Source organism: Phaseolus vulgaris, chromosome 7, assembly GCF_051622355.1.
Source record: "Phaseolus vulgaris cultivar YP4 chromosome 7, ASM5162235v1, whole genome shotgun sequence".
Lineage (NCBI taxonomy): Eukaryota > Viridiplantae > Streptophyta > Magnoliopsida > Fabales > Fabaceae > Phaseolus > Phaseolus vulgaris.
This window is the reverse complement of record NC_143504.1, coordinates 54,817,396-54,836,159: the sequence shown is the minus strand read 5'-3', so window position 1 is coordinate 54,836,159 and position 18,764 is coordinate 54,817,396. Positions and strand designations below refer to the sequence as shown.

Sequence of the window (18,764 nt, the reverse complement as noted above, 5' to 3'; positions counted from 1 at the left end):
TTGTAAGATTGTTTGGGTTAAAGAGAAGACATAGAAGGTTAATGAAAATTTTGTAATAAATGTAATTAATTAAAAATAGTTTGTAAAGTAAATTTTTAAAAATAATCTGACATGGACATAATTTTTAAGATATAAATTAGAGTTTAAATGAATTTTAAATTAAAATAAAAACTTATTTTCAAATCTTAATAAATAAAAAATTATATTTAAAAATAAATAAATAAAAACAAATTATATGAAAATTTAAATTAATTAGTTTATTTTAATGATTTATTTTATTATAATTTTATTTGGTATCAATAGTTCAATATTTTTTTTAATTATTTATTCTTATTTATAAAAACAAAAATGTAAAATAACAAAACACCATGAATTTCTCCCTAATCAATGAATTTTTTTTGTTTTAAAAACCTTAATAAGGAGCTCACCAATCTTTGATGTAGCTGTTTGGGTATTTACTCTTTCTTTTCAAGTTTCTCTTTTCTTCTCGCGTACCCCCCCAACTTACCAATCACGCATTATCATGTAAATTTCAAGCAATATCAGAGCGCGTTCAGGCAGTGACATTCCTCTGTTTCAAAATTTCAATTGCATTCTCATTTCTGGATGGATTCTCAAGCTCCGGCAACGGGCGCCACCGCCCGGAGTGCCGCTGAACCCTCACAACCTCAACCAGCAAAATCATCCCCTCCTTTACCTCAATCTTCCACATCATCAACTCCTCCTATCTCAGCCCCAACACACTCTTCCCCAAACCCTAACCCTGGCCCTAGCCCAAGCCCAGGCCCTAGCCAGAACCAACCCCCGAACCCCAAACCTCCCACTCCCACGCCTCCCCAACCTCGCCCTCCCCAGTCCTTCAACCGCACTTTGCCGCCGTCGCAGCCTCAGTTCCAGCACTTCTCTTCCGCTCCTCCGCCTGCCTCCGCTCCCGGCGCCGCCGCAGCGCCGAGGGGCGGTATGGCAATCGGTGTGCCCGCGCACCACCAAAGCCCCTCTCCTCCGTTTTCATCCTCCTTCGGTCAACACTTTGGCGGGCTGGGCCGAACTGGAGTCAATGTCGCAGAATCTGCCTCCAATTCAAGCACCTCTCAAGTATTATTATGCATCTTTTCGTTATTTTGGATATGCATGTTTTCCTGCTTTTTGACTAGGGCAATTTCTTGTATATGAATGTGACTACGCTTAGGTGAGAACGCCCGTGCAAGGAATGGGGATGTTAGGGTCTCAAATGAGGCCTGGTGGAATCGCTGCTCATCAACAGAGACCCGTGCAATCGTCTCTTAGACCTCCTTCCTCTGCCCCGAATACTCAACCTGGTGGTTCACAAGTTAGTGTGAATGTTTTTGACTATGCCCATTTCTGCATTTTTTGTGTGTTGGCCTAGTTAGAGGGTTTGCGCCGTTTAAGGCTTTAAATCGCGTTTGTGTTTTTGTGGCATTTCTTGATATTGCGGGAAAAAATGTGGCCGATATGACCAAAATGGGGATCGAGTCGTGGTCATTAAATTAAAACCTTGAAGTTGTGGCTGAAATCTCTGTCATGGGCTGTTTCTTAAAACATTTGGGCCGATTGACTTAAGCTGGGTTGAATGTGTTTAGAAATATAGTGATATAGTTAGGTCCTTTCTATGAATTAGTGTTGAATTTTGCTGTTTTGCCTTCCATATGAAATTATATTATCATCTGGACATCGGCTGAATTTTATATCAACTCTTATGTGGGATCCTTGAATGCACTTTAGACTTCCAATATAGCAGGTTTTGGTTCTGCCTGAAGGAAGAGTGTTCTCCTTAGTTTAAGGGTGGTGAAGGAATATGACTTGTTAGAGTGTAAGATTTAAAATATATTGAGAATTTCTTCATATCATTAGTTAAGTGTATCTGAGAGATTTGCTCACTTTCATGTGTCATGCTGTAATGCTCGTGCTTTTCTTGCAACATGCATATTTTGAGGGAAAAAGGGTAGGTAGTTTTGTAATTCATTGCATTCTCTTCAGAGCTTCCAAGGTCATGGTATTATGAGACCGTCATCAGTGGGATCACCTGCTACTCCATCTCAAGGTGCATCACAAAGTGTGCAGTCACTTAATCAGCCATGGTTGTCATCTGGACCACTAGGGAAACCTCCTTTGCCATCCACAGCTTATAGGCAGCAATTGAACCCACCATCAATGCAGCAGAGGTCACATATTCCTCCACAACAGCAATCCACACCGATATCTTCGCAGCAACAACAACAACAACAACCATCTTTGTCTAATCAATCACAAGAGCATTTCGGGCAACAAGTTCAGCCATCCAGGGCTCCTCATCATGTGCCTCACCAGCAACAGGTTACTAGGCTACAGGGACCAGGAAATCAGAAACCTTCATCTCTTGTGGCGGCACAAACCAGTGCAGTTCAAACAGGGAGTCAAAGTAGATTGACAAATGTAGATACCGAGGAATCTTGTAATAGTATTCTCAGCAAAAGAAGTATCCATGAGCTAGTCAATCAGGTGAAGTGTTCTACTTTCTTGTTTTCCATAGAAGATTTTCTGGGCTTATATTCTAATTTCTACAACATATTGTTCAATAAGTTAGGAGTGGAACTCTCCAGATCTATTGGTCCTTGTAGGTATGCTGAAGGTGTCTACTTGTATGAATTTCTTGACTAAAGAGAAATATTTAACATGCAATGGACTTGCATTAATCATTTTGATCATTTCCCATTCTATGTTCCCTGATTTAATTCTAAAGAATTTCATGGATTCTCATAATTTATGAAATTTTATAATTCCTTGACTAAAGAGAAATATTTAACATGCAACGGACTTGCATTAATCATTTTGATCATTTCCCATTCTATGTTTCCTGATTTAATTCTAAAGAATTTCATGGATTCTCATAATTTATGAAATTTTATAATTCCCCAGGTCCCACATTAGATGTTTAAGGAATTGGATGGTGGCTTACAAATTCTTAAAGCTCTTAAGATAACTTGGGCTAGCTTTTATAATTTGTGCTATGTTATAGAAGTTGTATTAGGACTTGGAACTTGGAATCAAGGTTATAATAATGTTTTAATGTCTAAATGGAGCTATGCAAGGTAACAACCACTTTAGCTAGTAATTAGGTATGCATGTTGTATATTATTCTTAGTAGCTATTATGATGACAGAAATAAATAATTGATCCTATATATTTAAGAATATCTAGATTATATATGTTGTTGGGCTTTTTTTGTGGGAAAACGCCGAGGAGATTCGACACTAATGAGCCATGGACATTTCATATAAGAAAGTTTTTTCTAACCCAAATCATTAAGGCATTGACTATGTGAGTCTTCTTTCTTTTATATTGCTCTTGAAACACATTCCCACTCAATGTGGGACAAACTCACTTGGAATCCTAACAATCAACCGTTCAAGTGCGAGTTTTTTTCCACATTGGTACTTCTGCACAAGCGTGGTTACCCACTTGTACCGCCACGCCGTTATTATCACAACGGGACACACTTACCTGTAACCCCTTGTTGGGAAGACTTTTGATACAAGGAATTCTAACAATATAGGATTCAACCACTCGTGTTTGAACCATGCTCACCGCACCAGTTTGTTGAACATAAACACAATTCGCTGGATATCTTTGTTATTAGAGGATATAAAATTTCTTCTATTTATTGGATTAATTCCTTTTTCTCAATATAAACAAAGCACTTGTGTTGGGTCAGAAACATAATTTTAGCTTAGTTTTTTCTCTCTTTCTTAGAGTTTAAAATGGTATCTAGAGTTTTTTTTTTTTTCAAAATCGTGTTGGCCTGTTAGACTCGTTGTCTCTCAAGGATATATATGTTTTTTTCAAATCTTTCTCACAGGTTTGTGTTTATTGCGTTGCCTCTAGCGAGTTTTTTTGGTGAAGTTTCTAGCAACCTCTTTTTTCTTTGACCAACCTTTGCCCAAGCTACCTCTTGTGTGCTCCTACCACTTTGGTGGTGGGTCCATCAAAGTTCGTTTGGTAGTTTGATCTACTTTACCCTCTATTAAGGTTATTCTTTTTCTAGCTTTCTAGAAAAAAAAATGTCTTCCATCGTCAATCTCCAGAACAAATTCTCCCATATTTTCCAACCATATTGTTAGTACTGAGAAGATAGATGGGTCTAACTATTCCACTTGGGCTTCTGAAATCATGTTATGGATAAGTGGGTTAGGCTAGAAATCCTATCTCACTACCACTGCTGAATCCGTTCCAACAGAAAATCAAGAACAATGGATAAACTTGATGCAACACTATAGTGTTATTAAATCCACTGTTGACATCTCACTCAAACCTATTTTCCATCCCCATGAGATGTGTGCATCGGTTTGGAGTGAGGCTCGTTGCCTTTATGCTTGCTTATCATGGGCGGCTTGCTGCCTTACATGATTTTAATAAGCTGCTTCCACCATTTGCAGATGTGAATAAGGAACATGAGAACTGCAGTATGTTCTTTATGACCTTGGGCTTTTATGGCTTGGTACAAGAGTATGTTGCTACCTATGATAAGATTTTGGGATCACTAGTAAACCCTACTACGACTTCTGCATCATTTGCATTGCTTTGTATTCTTCAGAAAATAAACACGGAGACACATACTTTGTCTGCAGAGGAAAACACTGTCTTTGCATCGCTGAGTAATAATTCTGGACCTTCTCATGAAGGTGTTTATAAAAACCATCCAAAATGCGATCATTGTCACTGCATTGGACATACACTGGATAAGTGTTGGAAGTTGCGTAGGAAACCCTCTCGTTCACTCAATATTCCCTAGGTATCTGTTGTTGAGTCACCTGTTGTTCCTACACTACCAGTTGATCTATCTCCAACAACATTTGAAGACTTTTATCGAATGGAGTGAGACACTGCAATCCACTAGTAATTGATTGTTTTTATCAGTGTTAGTGTGGCCATTATACTCATAGGATCTCATGATTGCTCTAGTTCCGTTACCACCCTTCTGTGCTGCAACCAGCTAGGATTGCAACTGTAAGAATGGAATGAAATCACTGGTCTTACACGCTATGTCATAGGATCTGCAATGCAATTGTTCCCAATCTGGATACATTTATTGTAGCTGGGCTCATGGGTCTGGTTTTGAGAACCATGTTTCAAAAATCCATAAGTTCTTACCCATATTGGTCTAGTTTGTTTAAACTTTAATTAAGTGTTTTTCAAATAAGTGATTTTTAAAGTAATCACGTATATAAGCAGATAGGATTTGCTTACTAAAATAAGCAGAGGCTTAATCCAAATCTCTTCCACCTTCCCATTCACATACACACTTTCATCCCCTCCATGTTTGAACTTTGTAGAGAGGATTTCAAAGCTTCTGTCTGAATTCTGCTCTATGGATCATCTCCTGCCGTTTCTTAGCCATGTCTGTTTCTGCTTTCAAAGCTTCTGACCTGATATTTCTGATATGGTTTGTGTTGGTATGCCATAGTGGCCCTTTATTTGGTTTGGTAAGTGGGAGTTTTCCTATGGCATACCAAAGAAACTCCTTTTTTTTTATATTTTATTTTAGAGTTATTTCTTGCTTCTAAGAAACTGAGTTTCCGAATGAAATTTTAATGATCAGATCAGATGCACTTTTTAGCATGGAGCACCCAAGTTTCTGGACAAATTTTCAATGTTCTGACGTACTTTTGAGCATGGAGCACCCCAAACTAAACCAAACGTAACCTGAATTTAGGAACTTATATGCAGGTCAATTCTTTTGAAGTCACTGGCCTAACCTAGTGTGTGATTGAAGTTGCTTATTTTGAGAAAATTATTTCTTTTTGCAACTTCCTGAGACTAAGAGAGCTTTCACAGAAAAACCAATTATTTTCCTGAAATTCAGCTGAAAAAATGCCAGTATATGGGTGTGTTCTATTTATTGATTCTCTATTGGTTGTAGCTTATGGTTATCATAAATTTTTACCCCGAACTACTCAACTGCTTACAGTTGCCATTGCCCTCTGTTTCTCAATAGATGATACCTTAAGCACTTAGTTCCGCAAAAATATAGCTCTACTTTAATTTACAATTTGACGTTGGTCATTAGATGGTATGGCTTGAGGCATTTCAAATTTCATAACTTAAATGATTTGGAAAGCTTGTAACAGCCCTATTTTTCCCAAAAAATGTTTGTTGTTTTCCCTATATTTACATTTATGCTTTATTGGCAGGTAGATCCATTGGAGAAGTTGGATCCTGAAGTTGCAGATATTCTTGTGGACATTGCAGAAAATTTTCTTGAGTCTGTGGGTATTTACATTTTAGTCTGTGATGGAATTGTTCACTTTTGCAAGTTCATAAAATTATTCTGTCTCTCTCCTTATTAATGTTAGGACTCATCATTTTTCCTTTTCAGCAAAGTACATTATTTTGAGCCATTAGGTTAATTTAAATCAATGGTCAGGTGTTTTAATTCTTCAGAATTACACGGATGTTAACCTAGTGTACGACAATTCCTTCCCTCTGTGTTGTGTTTGTATATAAAACCAAGGCTTTTTAAGGATGTGTTTTTTGAAAATAAAAAAAAATACGAAAAGACATGTTCTTAGAAGGTGCTTACTTGTGAACAATGATTATAATTGTTTCTCTTTATTGATGATGATTAATTTCTTTAGAAATGAATTATGTTCTCAATTGTTCTTGGTCTTCTTTTAGATAATTTTCTTATCCTACATTTTTACTCTTTGGATTGTTTCAGTAATATTCATTCTTTTTTCTCTATTTTAAATAGATAATCAGGTCTGGTTGTTCATTGGCCAAGCATAGGAAATCGACAACTTTGGAGGCAAAGGACATACTTCTCCATCTTGGTTAGTTACTAAAGTTCTGTTCTCAGATTTAATTGTCAGCAGATTTCACATCTAACGCTATTGACATATTATACAGAGAAAAATTGGAATATGACACTTCCTGGATTTGGCGGTGATGAGATTAAAAGCTACAGAAGACAGGTAAGAATGATCTGAATCTTTGTTGCATCTTTATGTTTTTCATTAATTGGTTTGTACTCTTTTGAATTTCATATTATTGGCTTGGAATTTGTGATGATTTTGCAGATTACAAGTGATATTCACAAGGAGCGTCTATCAGCTGTAAGTTTTGTTCTCTTTTCTTCCTCTTCTTATTTTGGCAGTTGTTATATCTGTTAGTGGTTTCTTGTGATTGCACATTTCTGCCAGCATGAAGACGTGTTGGTAGACTTTTTGCAATACCCTTACTATTCCTATATACTCTTTATTTTCTTGACCTTTTTTTGTTACTATTGTTAATGTGATGATGGTGATTATATATTATTTCATTTGTAATGGTTTGGCAGATAAAGAAATCAATGACAGCTACTGAGTTGGCACATGCTAAGGGCTCTGCTGGCCAGGCTTCTGGTAGTGCAAAGGGTAATCAGGCAAAGACACCTATGAATATCATTGGCTCGCCAAACCTAAAAAATTCGTAGGATGCACGCTTTGTTTATGCTTTACACAGTAATGGAGGAACCACTTTGGTGAAGGTAATTGAACTTCGTTATATAAATTAAACAGGTATTCCTGTTTGAAATCTTGCATCGTGAACAAAATGGCATACACATGTCATTTCACAGTTCACAAATTGAATGCCTTAAACTTTAAAGTAGTTTCAGACTTATCACCAAATTGTTGCATGTAGTGATGCGTTTAATTTTTTGACCCTGATTCCTGAGGAAGATGGTAGAAATTCACAACTTTGATTTAACTTTAAACTAGGCATTCCTATATCTGTCATTCACTGTTCAGAAATTGAATGCCTAGAAATGCTTTAAACTTTGAAGTTGTATCCCACTTAGCACCAAATTGTTGCATGGAGTGATGCGTTTAATTTTTTGACCCTGATTCCTGAGGATGATGATAGTTATTTTCAGGCTGTTCCTGAGCATTCCATGTGCACGTTGCGTAGTCTGAGCAATGGTCGAACTCAGAAGCATTGCAGAATACCAGGTAAAGGGTGTCACGATGCATATGAATTCTTACATCTGAAAACCGAAAAGAGAGAATAGAAAGAGCAGAATTGGCTTCAGCAACATCTATTCTTTTGTACTGATAATAGTAAGAGAGCCATTGGTTGGTTAGGCTGGATCATTTTTTATTCCGATCAGCTTTCTAATTTAGATGCAAACAGAATCCTGAAATATATATGCAATCACTTTTCCTGTAAGCTAACATTTCCTACACCATCTGAAATTCCGTGGCATTGTGGCTTAACAGTTTTTGTTTATTCATTTTTATTTCCCGCACCCATTTTCAAAATTGTTGAAATACCGTCTTTCTGCAGTGATTTTGACATTGGCTGTATATAAAGTACATATTTATATAATAAATTTATATGAAATATGAACTTTATATATCCAATGGTTGAAAGATAATCAAATAATTGTTATTTTGTATGTTTTACAAGTATACATTGCATCAAATATGTTTTATTGATATAATTGTATTTGTAAATACAATTAATGTGAAGATAATTATAAATTATTGAGTAGCGTAATACCAACATTCAATCTACTGAACTTAACTGGTAATTTGATCTAACTTTGTATAGTATATAGTTCCATTAAGAGAATCAGAAGTTTTTTTAAGTTTTTACAATTTATACTCTAAAATTTTAGTTAAGTGTGGAACGAATTTCACGTTGAATAATCATAAATGACAAATGAGAAAAATCAGAAACATTTTAATTTGTGTCCACCTCACAACACATTGAGGATTATTGTTTTCTGTAATATTTATCTTAAAAATCACATTTAATTAATTTCTAATTAATTTATAATCGCAATATAAAAATTAATCCTTATTTCCCAGGAACCTTAATCATAATTAGGGGGTTCGACCTTTCACAAGTTTTTAAGATGCTTTACAAGCAACACAAAACCTTGTTCTTGTACGGTGAATGAGTCAACATTCTTCATTATTACTTTTCTTCCTTCGCTTTTCATCAACATCAACCGAGCGAATCGCATTTCATCACAGAAATTCACGTTGCTCTTCATTCTGTTATCTTTTTCTTCTAGGTAGATTTCGTGTCAGTCAATTGCACATCGAAATCTTAAGCTTATTCTATAATAATGCCTAAGATTATAGGATTATCTGTTAGTATTTATTTAATGGATAACTTAGTGAAGAAAGCATCTGCGAAGGTGATTACTTTTGTTAAATGAAGTCAATGCTTAAAATTTGCCCTGAAAAACAACTATATATGCATGTCACAGTAAAACTGGGCAACCTTAAAATGCTATTTTCAAAGTAAACCAAAAGCTAAAGATAATATTAAACTACACTAACCCTTAATTATTTAAACGATAGATTAAAAAAGATGTAGTTACTTTTATTGCTGTTTTACATATAACTAGAATTAAAATTTTAAATAATGGTCTGCATTAAGTTCTTGTGATTTTTTTGCAGGGCAAATTTGTATTAGTAAAACTCTAATTTTGATTATAGAATAATTGTTTATAAAATTAACACTTAAAAGTTTTATTTTTGTGAAAAATATTACTTATCTATAAATAAACGGAGATGCTGTATATATCTAAATGTATGTTAAGTCAGCTACTATTATCTTCCAGTCTTAATGTTTGTGACGTGAATAACAATTAAAACATTTTACTTTGAGTAATTATTGGATGTCAACCACAGGTTGTTCGTAGTAGGTAATTACTTTTAGGATTTTGCGGTTTTTGAAGTCAATCCATGCACACTTATTGGTCGAGAATTGTTGGTGTTATTTATACAGCCAAAAATCAGTTTATCTTGTTCATGAATGAAATGTGTACCAAAAGCTTCAAGGACAGGTGGATGATTGCAATTTAAGATCACCAATCATCCCTTATCAGCCATTTCAGTTGCTCAACTAAACCTTAATCATGTCTTACAAAGTTCTTCTGCATCAACCTTTTGTGACATCCGTAATGATCTTAATATTCCAAATTCTCTCAAATCAAAGGGGCACCTGTCCTAGTTTGCTGACACATATACCATAAAGGGTTTTAAGTCTTTCATAATAAAGGGAAAAGGAAAAAAATGCCCTAAAACAAACAAGTCAAAACCAAGACCATCATCCCATTTAATAAAGCAGATAAACCAACTCTTTCCCATCTTAAATTTTGGGTCATACCCTTTGTGCACTTAACCATTACCTACTTTCTTGAAGGTGCCATTTCAACCCCCACATAAAACTCTACCACTCCAACAACAAACTATTGAGGAAACACCTCTCATTTTATCTATATCCATGCTACTCTATATATACATATATGTTCCTCTAAAACCAAATATATTATTCCATTGGCATTCTAAGAGGGATCTTTTGCAATCAAGAAGCTGAAAAACCAACTAAGGGTGCATAAATTGTTGACAACTTAGACATGGCAGCAGCAACGGCAGAGAAGATTTCATGGAATTGTGCAGTGTTTGTGGCAGTAATGCTGGTGTTGAGTAGCTGCGAGTCAAACACAAGAGATTTTACGAATCAGGTGTTTCAGGAGAATGTCAAGAACAGAAATTACAACAAGGTGTGTGATGAGATTTACGTGGTTCGTGAGGGAGAGACCCTTCAAACAATCAGTGAAAAATGTGGAGATCCTTATATTGTTGAAGAGAACCCACATATTCATGACCCTGATGATGTTTTCCCTGGCCTAGTTATCAAGATTAACCCCTTCACCAATAGATCATAAAATGTTCCACTGTGGGATGTTTTTTTCAACCCCAGATTCTGCTGTGACAAATGAAGGTTACAGGTAAAACTTTGTCATGGAAAAAGCTTCTTATAATGTAACCATTTACCATTTTACGGTTTTAATTTCTGTGCCAATTGCTAGTCTTCAGAAGGATAGATGCATGATACATGAACTCAAAGTGGTTATGAATTTCAATGTTTCTGAATATGAGAACACATATTGTAGTGAAGTTTTTGTATAAGATATATTTAGTTTAAAATAGAAGGGAGAGAAATGAGAGGGATGTGTTACAAACATCAACCTTTATGGTTGAAACGTTGATAAAAAGAAGAAGAATTAGATTACAACTATTTTATGAATAAACTATTCTTAATTTATAAAAATATTAGATTTAATTTTGTTTATATTTTATCTCTTAAAAGTGTTTCAAAGAATCTTACAAGGGTTGTCGGAGTGAATTGGATTGAAGATTAGAATGTACATTATTATCATTAAATGTTAGGTTTAATACATTATTTAGTATCACACTACTTTAAATGCTAAGTTTAATATGTTATTTAGTCTCACACTATTTCTAGCAAATAGTTAATTAATATGATTCCTTAATTTTTTTTCTCAACTCTCCGTTTTTGTTAAAATTATAAATCAATGTAATTTTTTTTAACAGAATAATATTTGACACATATATAGTATTTTAAACTTAGAAGATATTGCGTGATTTTTTAATTATTTACAAAAGTAAAAAATAAATTATTTTGTAAAGATTAAAAACAGAATACTGAAATCACATTAAATTGTAACAAATATTAAATCCACTTTAAACCTAAATTTTATCTTGTTTGTCCATTTATCTTACTCTGGTGTTTCACAAAAATAAAAACACATGACGCAAAAATTAATGACAACAATAAAAATCACACATTTTTGGTTGATTTAGTAGACACAACTATCTTATTGTCAGTATAAACTTTTTTAAAAATTGGGTTATTTATATTTTTCCTTTCTGGGGTCCGGTAGTCTATTACGTTTCTTTACGGAAAATTTCTTCCTATAGAAAACATAAAATGATAATTTTACCATTTTTTTATTCACTTTTTTTTTTCTATTTTAGGATTCTAAAATTCCAAACTTTATAATTTAGAATACAAATTTATATTCTGAATTTTAGAGATTGAAAAGTATTTTCTATATTAAAAAATATTTTATAAATTCTAGAATTTAAAATACAATTGCATTTCAAATTTTAGAATACAGATTTTTTTTTTTTTGAAAAATAACTTTCGAATTTTAAAATTTAAAATATAAGATTGTATTTTGAATTTAAGAGTTGAAATATATTTTTGAACTCACAAAATATCTTAGACTTTGTAAGGTTTACAGATTATACAATTTGAAAATGAAAAAAAAACCCTACACCTTTTGCTGAAGGGTAGTTTTGGAATAAAAATATTTATGGTGATGCAGGCAGAAACTATGGAGGTGGTGGAAGAAATTTCCTTCTTTATGTAGTAAGTAGACTTGAACGTGTTTTATCATAAGGACTTCTGTTATTCTCACCCCTTTAGCACTAAGTTCATCCCTTCCAGCTCCTCAAATTGTTTTTCCAGAATATATATATATATATATATATATATATATATATATATTGTAAAATCCAAAATATAGCTAGTTTCATTTTATCCACAGACCCATTTATTGTCAAAAGTCATAATTCCATACTAGAATAGTTGAAATTTTGACTTTCGTTTTCTTTTAGATCGCAAAACCAGCCACAGTTTTGAGTATCTGGTAATTGAATTCTAATTTGATTTTTTTTTAATTTATTTTTATAAAGTATAAAAATGAGAGAAATTTAAATAAATAATAAATAATAAAGAAATGAAATATAATAATTTTTTACTACATTTTTTGTTTTTGAGTTTTAAAATAATGAATTAAGTTATAAATAATTAAATAAAGAGCAAACTATTTAAAATAAATCAATATTAGTAATGATTGATAAAGTTTAATAAATCAAAACATGATGAAAACTTATGTTGACAATAATAATTAATCATGGTAAAAAATACAATAAAAACTTAAAGTGTTTAAATAATGCATTAGCGATATAAAACTCTTTTAATATATTATTAATTATAGTTTAAGTAATTTTTAAAAAATTATTTTATAAATTCCGCTCATAAAATTTGAAAATTATTATTATAGATATAAAATAATCAATGTAGTTGGGAAATATAATTTTAAATATACAAAAATTTCTATTTAAAAATAAAATATATTTATAATTAATAAACATTTGATTACTAAAAAAGAAGTATTTAACAGAGATTTTTTATTTATATTTATTGAAGTATAATAAATTAAATATTGTAAAAAATTATTTTACAAATATATCAAATAACATTTAATGCTAAAACAAACATTTAAAGTAGAGGGATTTAAATATTTATACGAAGATAAGTGAAATTTCCTTTATTTATTTGAAAGAAAAGGAAAGTAAATGGAATTAAAAGAACAAATTCAAATGAAACGAGTCAACATTCAATCAATGGTGTATCTTCACATGCCATGTTGTTAATGTAGTATGGTCTTGTAAGCTATGAACAATTTCATGAGTTGTTGTACACACAAATTTCTAGTTTGGAAAAATAATTCAATCTCACCCCATGATTATTCACATTACACATTTGAATGAACATCTTAAGTTTTTTTTTGGCGCATAATCATTTAGTTCATCGTAACGTTAGTTTTGATTTCTACAAAATTGTAGACAATCTTTTGATTAACAACTTGAAAGTGACGTTAATAGTTGACTTTTGTGACTTGTTTATGGTTTCTATATTAAAGTACTTCAATGTCTTTCTAAAATAGCTGAACAAAATAGTAAATGTTATGTTGATAACCATTGTTTTAAGGTTACAACATTTGTAGATAATACTATAACCATTTAGACTTTTCATTATAATGACTCATTCAAAAAGTCAAGTAAAGTACTATTTGAATGAATATAATGGAATTAAAGTTTGTGAAAGAGCTAATTTAAAGTGAATCTAAACACATCATAATTTGATCTAACACTGAAATCAGAGTCTTCAATAAAAAATTAACTTGGAGAAGATAGCTTAAGAAGACCTAAAAAAATGTAAAAGTTATTGAAGAAAACCTTCTATATAGAAATAATAGCTTGAAAGAAAAAGAATAAAAGAATAATTTCAAAAATAGCTTATTCTAGGGTAAAATAAGAGTAAGGAGGTGCACTAACTCCTTATCAATTCCTATACTTAGGGAAATTATTAAATAATAATTAATTTAAAGATAAAATAATATTAGTCATTAGGTTAAATATCACTTTATAAACAAACAAATTATTAATATTTAAAATAGTTTTCGTTAATAATAAAAGTTTATAAAATAATTTCTAAATTGATATATAATACTAAAGTTTTAATTACTAATTACTTTAGATTATCTTATTTTTATCAGAGTCTATGAAGCTGATTTTCATTTGCAATTTGATCTGTCCCTTGATGTCAAATATATATAATGTTGTAGATATTGTTACCATATGCAAGATGCACTTCAAATCTTCAAAGTAGAAGGGACTCTATAAAGCAGAAACAAAATATGCTAATTGTATTGAGATAAATGCAGTTTCACAAAACTGTGCAACACATGTTTTTGGATTTGTAGTTACCAATTATGAAGGAGGTTGTTTTTCTAGATCTAGGCACTTTGACAAAGGAATTTTGGTTAATTGTTTGTTGATGTAATGAGATGCATGAACAAAGTTTAGAATTATAAAACACATTTAAGCCAATTAAATGTTGAAATATTATATAAGTAGACAAAATTTGGACACAAAAATGTCTCTTTCCATATGCGCACATAGTTTAATATAAGACCATTTCAATAGAATACACAAGCACGTAGCAGTTCCCTTGCTGCGTTGGGAATAACCTGGTCTACTCTGGAATCACTTATTTTACAATATCATTAATCCTCATGGAAAATATATAATTGCAATAAGCCATCATGATTAAGGTTTAAGTACTTTTCTCTTCACAAATACAAAAAAACACGTTATTATATATATACACGCCGCGCATATAATTTTACATTATAATTTATTTAATTACAAATGAAATATTTATTAACTTTGTTTATAAAAAAAAATGATACATTTGCAAAAAAATAATAATTTAAACTTATTTTTTTAAACACGTGATTGAAATGAATAATGTTTAACATTTGTTCCGTAACTTCCCGAGCGTTATAAAATAGACCGGACCAGGTATATTGGAGTCAGTCTCGTGGACTCTCTCCGTGTTTCTTCCAACAACAAATCAAACCCTAAAATTCTTCATTCAATTCTTTATCACTATCAAAATCCCCAAATTCCAAGTCCCCACTTCTTTCTCCTTTCACTATAAAAACCCCATCTACACCCATTAATTAATCTTCATCGTCTACTTCTTCATCATTCTCTCACCCTCAAACTATCTCCAAACACATTCATTATAGTTCCATGATGGATTCACACAAGCAACTACTTTCCCTCTTATGTCTTTCTCTACCACTTCTACTTCTCTCAGGTATATATCCATGCATGATTACAAGATTATATACATGAAAAGATGAACAAGATTATGTATAATGAGTCTTCGATACGATCCTATAATTAATGATTTTCCCTGTCTTTTTAATCAAAATCATGTAATAGGTTTGCAAGCCGAGGCTAGGTTGCAACATCATGAGCACCTGGAAAAATTGTTTGTTTTTGGTGACTCCTACGTGGATACTGGGAACACGAGAATAGGTCAACCTGGATCCTGGAAAAACCCTTACGGCATAACTTTTCCCGGAAAACCTGCCGGAAGATTCTCCGATGGTAGAGTTCTAACGGACTACATTGGTACGTCTCGCTCTTTCTCTCTCCTCATGCTGTCAATTCATTGGAACACTGGAAAGTGCATGCTTTTTCCTTCATTTTTATTAACTTTTTTTCTTTACCAACAAAAGCTGCATGTTTTGAATTCAGATGCTTTGATCAATTCCTTTGCCTAATAAATTAAGCAAAGTTCGTGTCAATACTTCTAAAATTGCTTTTGGAGAGAGAGAGATAAAAGAAGAAAAGATAGAAATTAACAAATAAAATATATAATGACGTCAAAAATTAGAGTTAGTATAATAAAAACTGAATGTAAATGAGAATTGATGAATAACAGTACAACGCAATGTTTTGCTGATAAAAAAAAACAGTACAACGCAATGTGACGCATTGATTATGTTTTTTTTAAAGGTGGGGTTCGTTTTTCTGCTGGCTTGCCACTTTATCTTTCTTGTGCCATTATCTATAAGATTTGTGGATATATATATATATATATATATATATATATATTTATATATGGAGCATTATTAAATTGTTAAAAAAAATACTAAAGATAACATTATTGTGTTGGTGCTGTCTTCTTTCGAAGACAATATTCAATATTACAATCATGTTTCACGATCCAACACCTACTCTTCGTGCATCGCATTTGTTTTTTTTTTTTGAGGAAATTAAAAATAAAACATTGTTTTATTGTCTGTCGGTTTAGGTCAGAAATAATAAGTTGTTTTTTTCATTGCAAAGCTAAAATGTAACTATAATCTATGAATAATAATTCAAATAAAATAGTTAAATTGTAAATGACTATACATTAAAATATGGTAAAAGAAATACAAACTTGCAGTGAAATAAAATAATTATTAACATTTTAAAAAATATAAATGAAATACCAAATGCAAATTATAAAAAATATAAATTATCATGGATAAAAAGTGATTTTGTATAAGACTCGTGATCAACAATATGAATACTATTTCTTTTGTCACTGTTTCCAATTTTGGTATTGTAAAGTATATAGTACAGTAATTTTTGTCACCTTAAACTACGAATAAAAAATACTATATATAGTTATAATTTTGTGTTAAGACTTTATTTATTTTGCACAAAAATCTACACTATATTTCATTAGCAGTCCACTTGTCCCTTTTTGCAAAGACACATATCTACTAATAGATTCAACTCCTATATTACCCATTTGCCAATAAATAAGTGATCCCTTTTCGATTTATTTTAACTTTTTTATGTGTTTTTCAAAATATATATTTTAATAAATAACATAATCATTTCTTCTTGAATCTTTATTAAACCAATAAATCTACCTTGAAATGAATCATTCTCCTCTATATATTACTCCAACATCACCATAGATTAAAATTTATTCTTTAACTAAATCCATTCTCATTACATTTACTCACAAAAAGTACTTACACAATTTGATTTTATTCCTGTCTCTGATCGAAATCTCCACTAATGGTTTTACTTTTTCATTATATTAATTTTATAGAATAGAATCTATTCTTGTGCACTATTTCGTAGTATTTGGATTTTTTTGAGATTCCGACATAAAAGTATTTTTTGAAAAAAAAAATGTAGCCACTATTTTTCATTTAGAACGAGTCTTCTCCTAACTTTTTGTTCATATAAAAAATGACCCTTGGTTTTGCATATCAATCATTTTCTCCATACTATTCTAGCTGGATAAGCTTTGTCGTAAAAGTGATCGTTATGTTATGAATCACAATTTTGTATTCATTTGTTTATTGGAAAAGTGTTAAATGATAAGAACCAAATAAAAGTAAAGACGAACGAAAATAATACTATAAATATTTTTATCAGTTTGTGTTGCTACTACTCTTTTCTTTGTACCCATAATCATGCCATAATGTTTTATAATTTTTTATTCATGGAGTTATATCAAATCAATCATTGATAGCACACCTTTTCTCTTTGGTATTACTTGTACAAGTAATGCATTTCATCTTGCAACACACTTGATTAATTATGAAACTGTATCTACTGGTGCATGCAGCTAAGTTTCTGGGACTCAAATCGCCTGTTCCCTACAAATTTAGGAAATTCATTCCACAAAATTTGAAATATGGGATGAATTTTGCATATGGTGGTACTGGTGTGTTTGACACATCCTCCAAAAACCCAAACATGACAATCCAAATCGATTTCTTCAAGCAGTTGATAAAAGAAAATGTGTACACTGCTTCAGACCTCACCAGATCAGTGGCACTTGTTTCTGTGGCAGGAAATGATTACAATTTCTACTTGGCAAGAAATGGCTCTCTTCAGGTCAGTTAGTTCCACCACTATACATACACACACACACACACATATATATATATATATATATATATATATGGTTTTGTTCTTTCCTTCTGCACAATTATTTTATCTTCTATCTTTTACAAGAATGTTAACATCTTCTAGTTATTAAGATTCACTTTTTCATTGAATGCATGTAGGGTTTTCCGTCTTTCATCGCTTCAGTGGTTAATCAAACTGCGACCAACTTGCTTCGCATCCAAAGTCTGGGAGTGAAGAAAATTGTGGTGGGTGGTCTACAACCCCTTGGATGTCTTCCTGGAACCACAGCATCATCTTCATTCCAAAAGTGTAACAGTACCTTCAATGACCTCGTAGTGCTCCACAACAACTTATTGAACCAAGCTGTGACCAAGTTGAACCAACAAACCAAGAACCAATCCCCCATCATAATTCTTGACCTTTACGACAGTTTCATATCAGTGCTGAACCAGCCATCTACCAACAACATCAAGGACGAACTCAAGCCTTGTTGCGTTGGAATAAGCAGCGAATTTTCTTGTGGAAGTGTGGATGAAAACAATGTTAAGAAATATAAGGTCTGTGATGATCCCAAATCATCTTTCTTTTGGGATCTTTTGCATCCAACTCAAGCTGGTTGGCAAGCAGTGTATAACAAGTTGCAAACCACAAATGCTCTTCAACAAATCCGATACTAAAGAGCTTTCCATGCAGCTATTTCTAGGGCTCTGTTTGTTGTGTAATAATTCTGCACCCTCATTTCATTTCTCAATTTATCCTCAAATTGTGTTTTATTTGTATTTTGTTAAAAAATGTCTATGGTGAAATGTTTAAATAGACTTTTCTTTTCGTGACCGA

General features: G+C 32.2%; 3 protein-coding genes across 4 annotated transcripts; all 3 read left to right on the top strand.

Annotated features, from left to right (window-relative positions):
- Positions 1 to 436: 436 nt before the first annotated feature.
- TAF12 (TBP-associated factor 12) lies at positions 437 to 8,249 on the top strand. 2 transcript variants are annotated; one of them, XM_068637620.1, is made up of 9 exons: positions 437 to 1,095; positions 1,190 to 1,330; positions 1,999 to 2,499; positions 6,189 to 6,263; positions 6,749 to 6,827; positions 6,904 to 6,968; positions 7,074 to 7,109; positions 7,334 to 7,522; positions 7,910 to 8,249. In XM_068637620.1, the coding sequence occupies exons 1-8, from the start codon at positions 607 to 609 to the stop codon at positions 7,466 to 7,468; spliced, it is 1,521 nt and encodes a 506-aa protein (XP_068493721.1). In that variant the 5' UTR covers positions 437 to 606; the 3' UTR covers positions 7,469 to 7,522; positions 7,910 to 8,249. The 2 variants fall into 2 exon arrangements, with proteins under 2 accessions (XP_068493721.1, XP_068493722.1); XM_068637621.2 differs by lacking the exons at positions 6,904 to 6,968; positions 7,074 to 7,109; positions 7,334 to 7,522; positions 7,910 to 8,249 and having other exon boundaries at positions 443 to 1,095; positions 6,189 to 6,267.
- A 1,952-nt stretch (positions 8,250 to 10,201) lies between these two features.
- On the top strand, positions 10,202 to 10,952 carry LOC137829431 (uncharacterized). The gene has a single exon (XM_068636233.2). The coding sequence runs from the start codon at positions 10,409 to 10,411 to the stop codon at positions 10,718 to 10,720; it is 312 nt and encodes a 103-aa protein (XP_068492334.1). The 5' UTR covers positions 10,202 to 10,408; the 3' UTR covers positions 10,721 to 10,952.
- A 4,064-nt stretch (positions 10,953 to 15,016) lies between these two features.
- LOC137830340 (GDSL esterase/lipase At5g03610) lies at positions 15,017 to 18,764 on the top strand. The gene is made up of 4 exons (XM_068637619.2): positions 15,017 to 15,315; positions 15,444 to 15,635; positions 17,641 to 17,912; positions 18,086 to 18,764. Exons 1-4 carry the CDS (start codon positions 15,249 to 15,251, stop codon positions 18,602 to 18,604), a joined length of 1,050 nt encoding a protein of 349 aa, XP_068493720.1. The 5' UTR covers positions 15,017 to 15,248; the 3' UTR covers positions 18,605 to 18,764.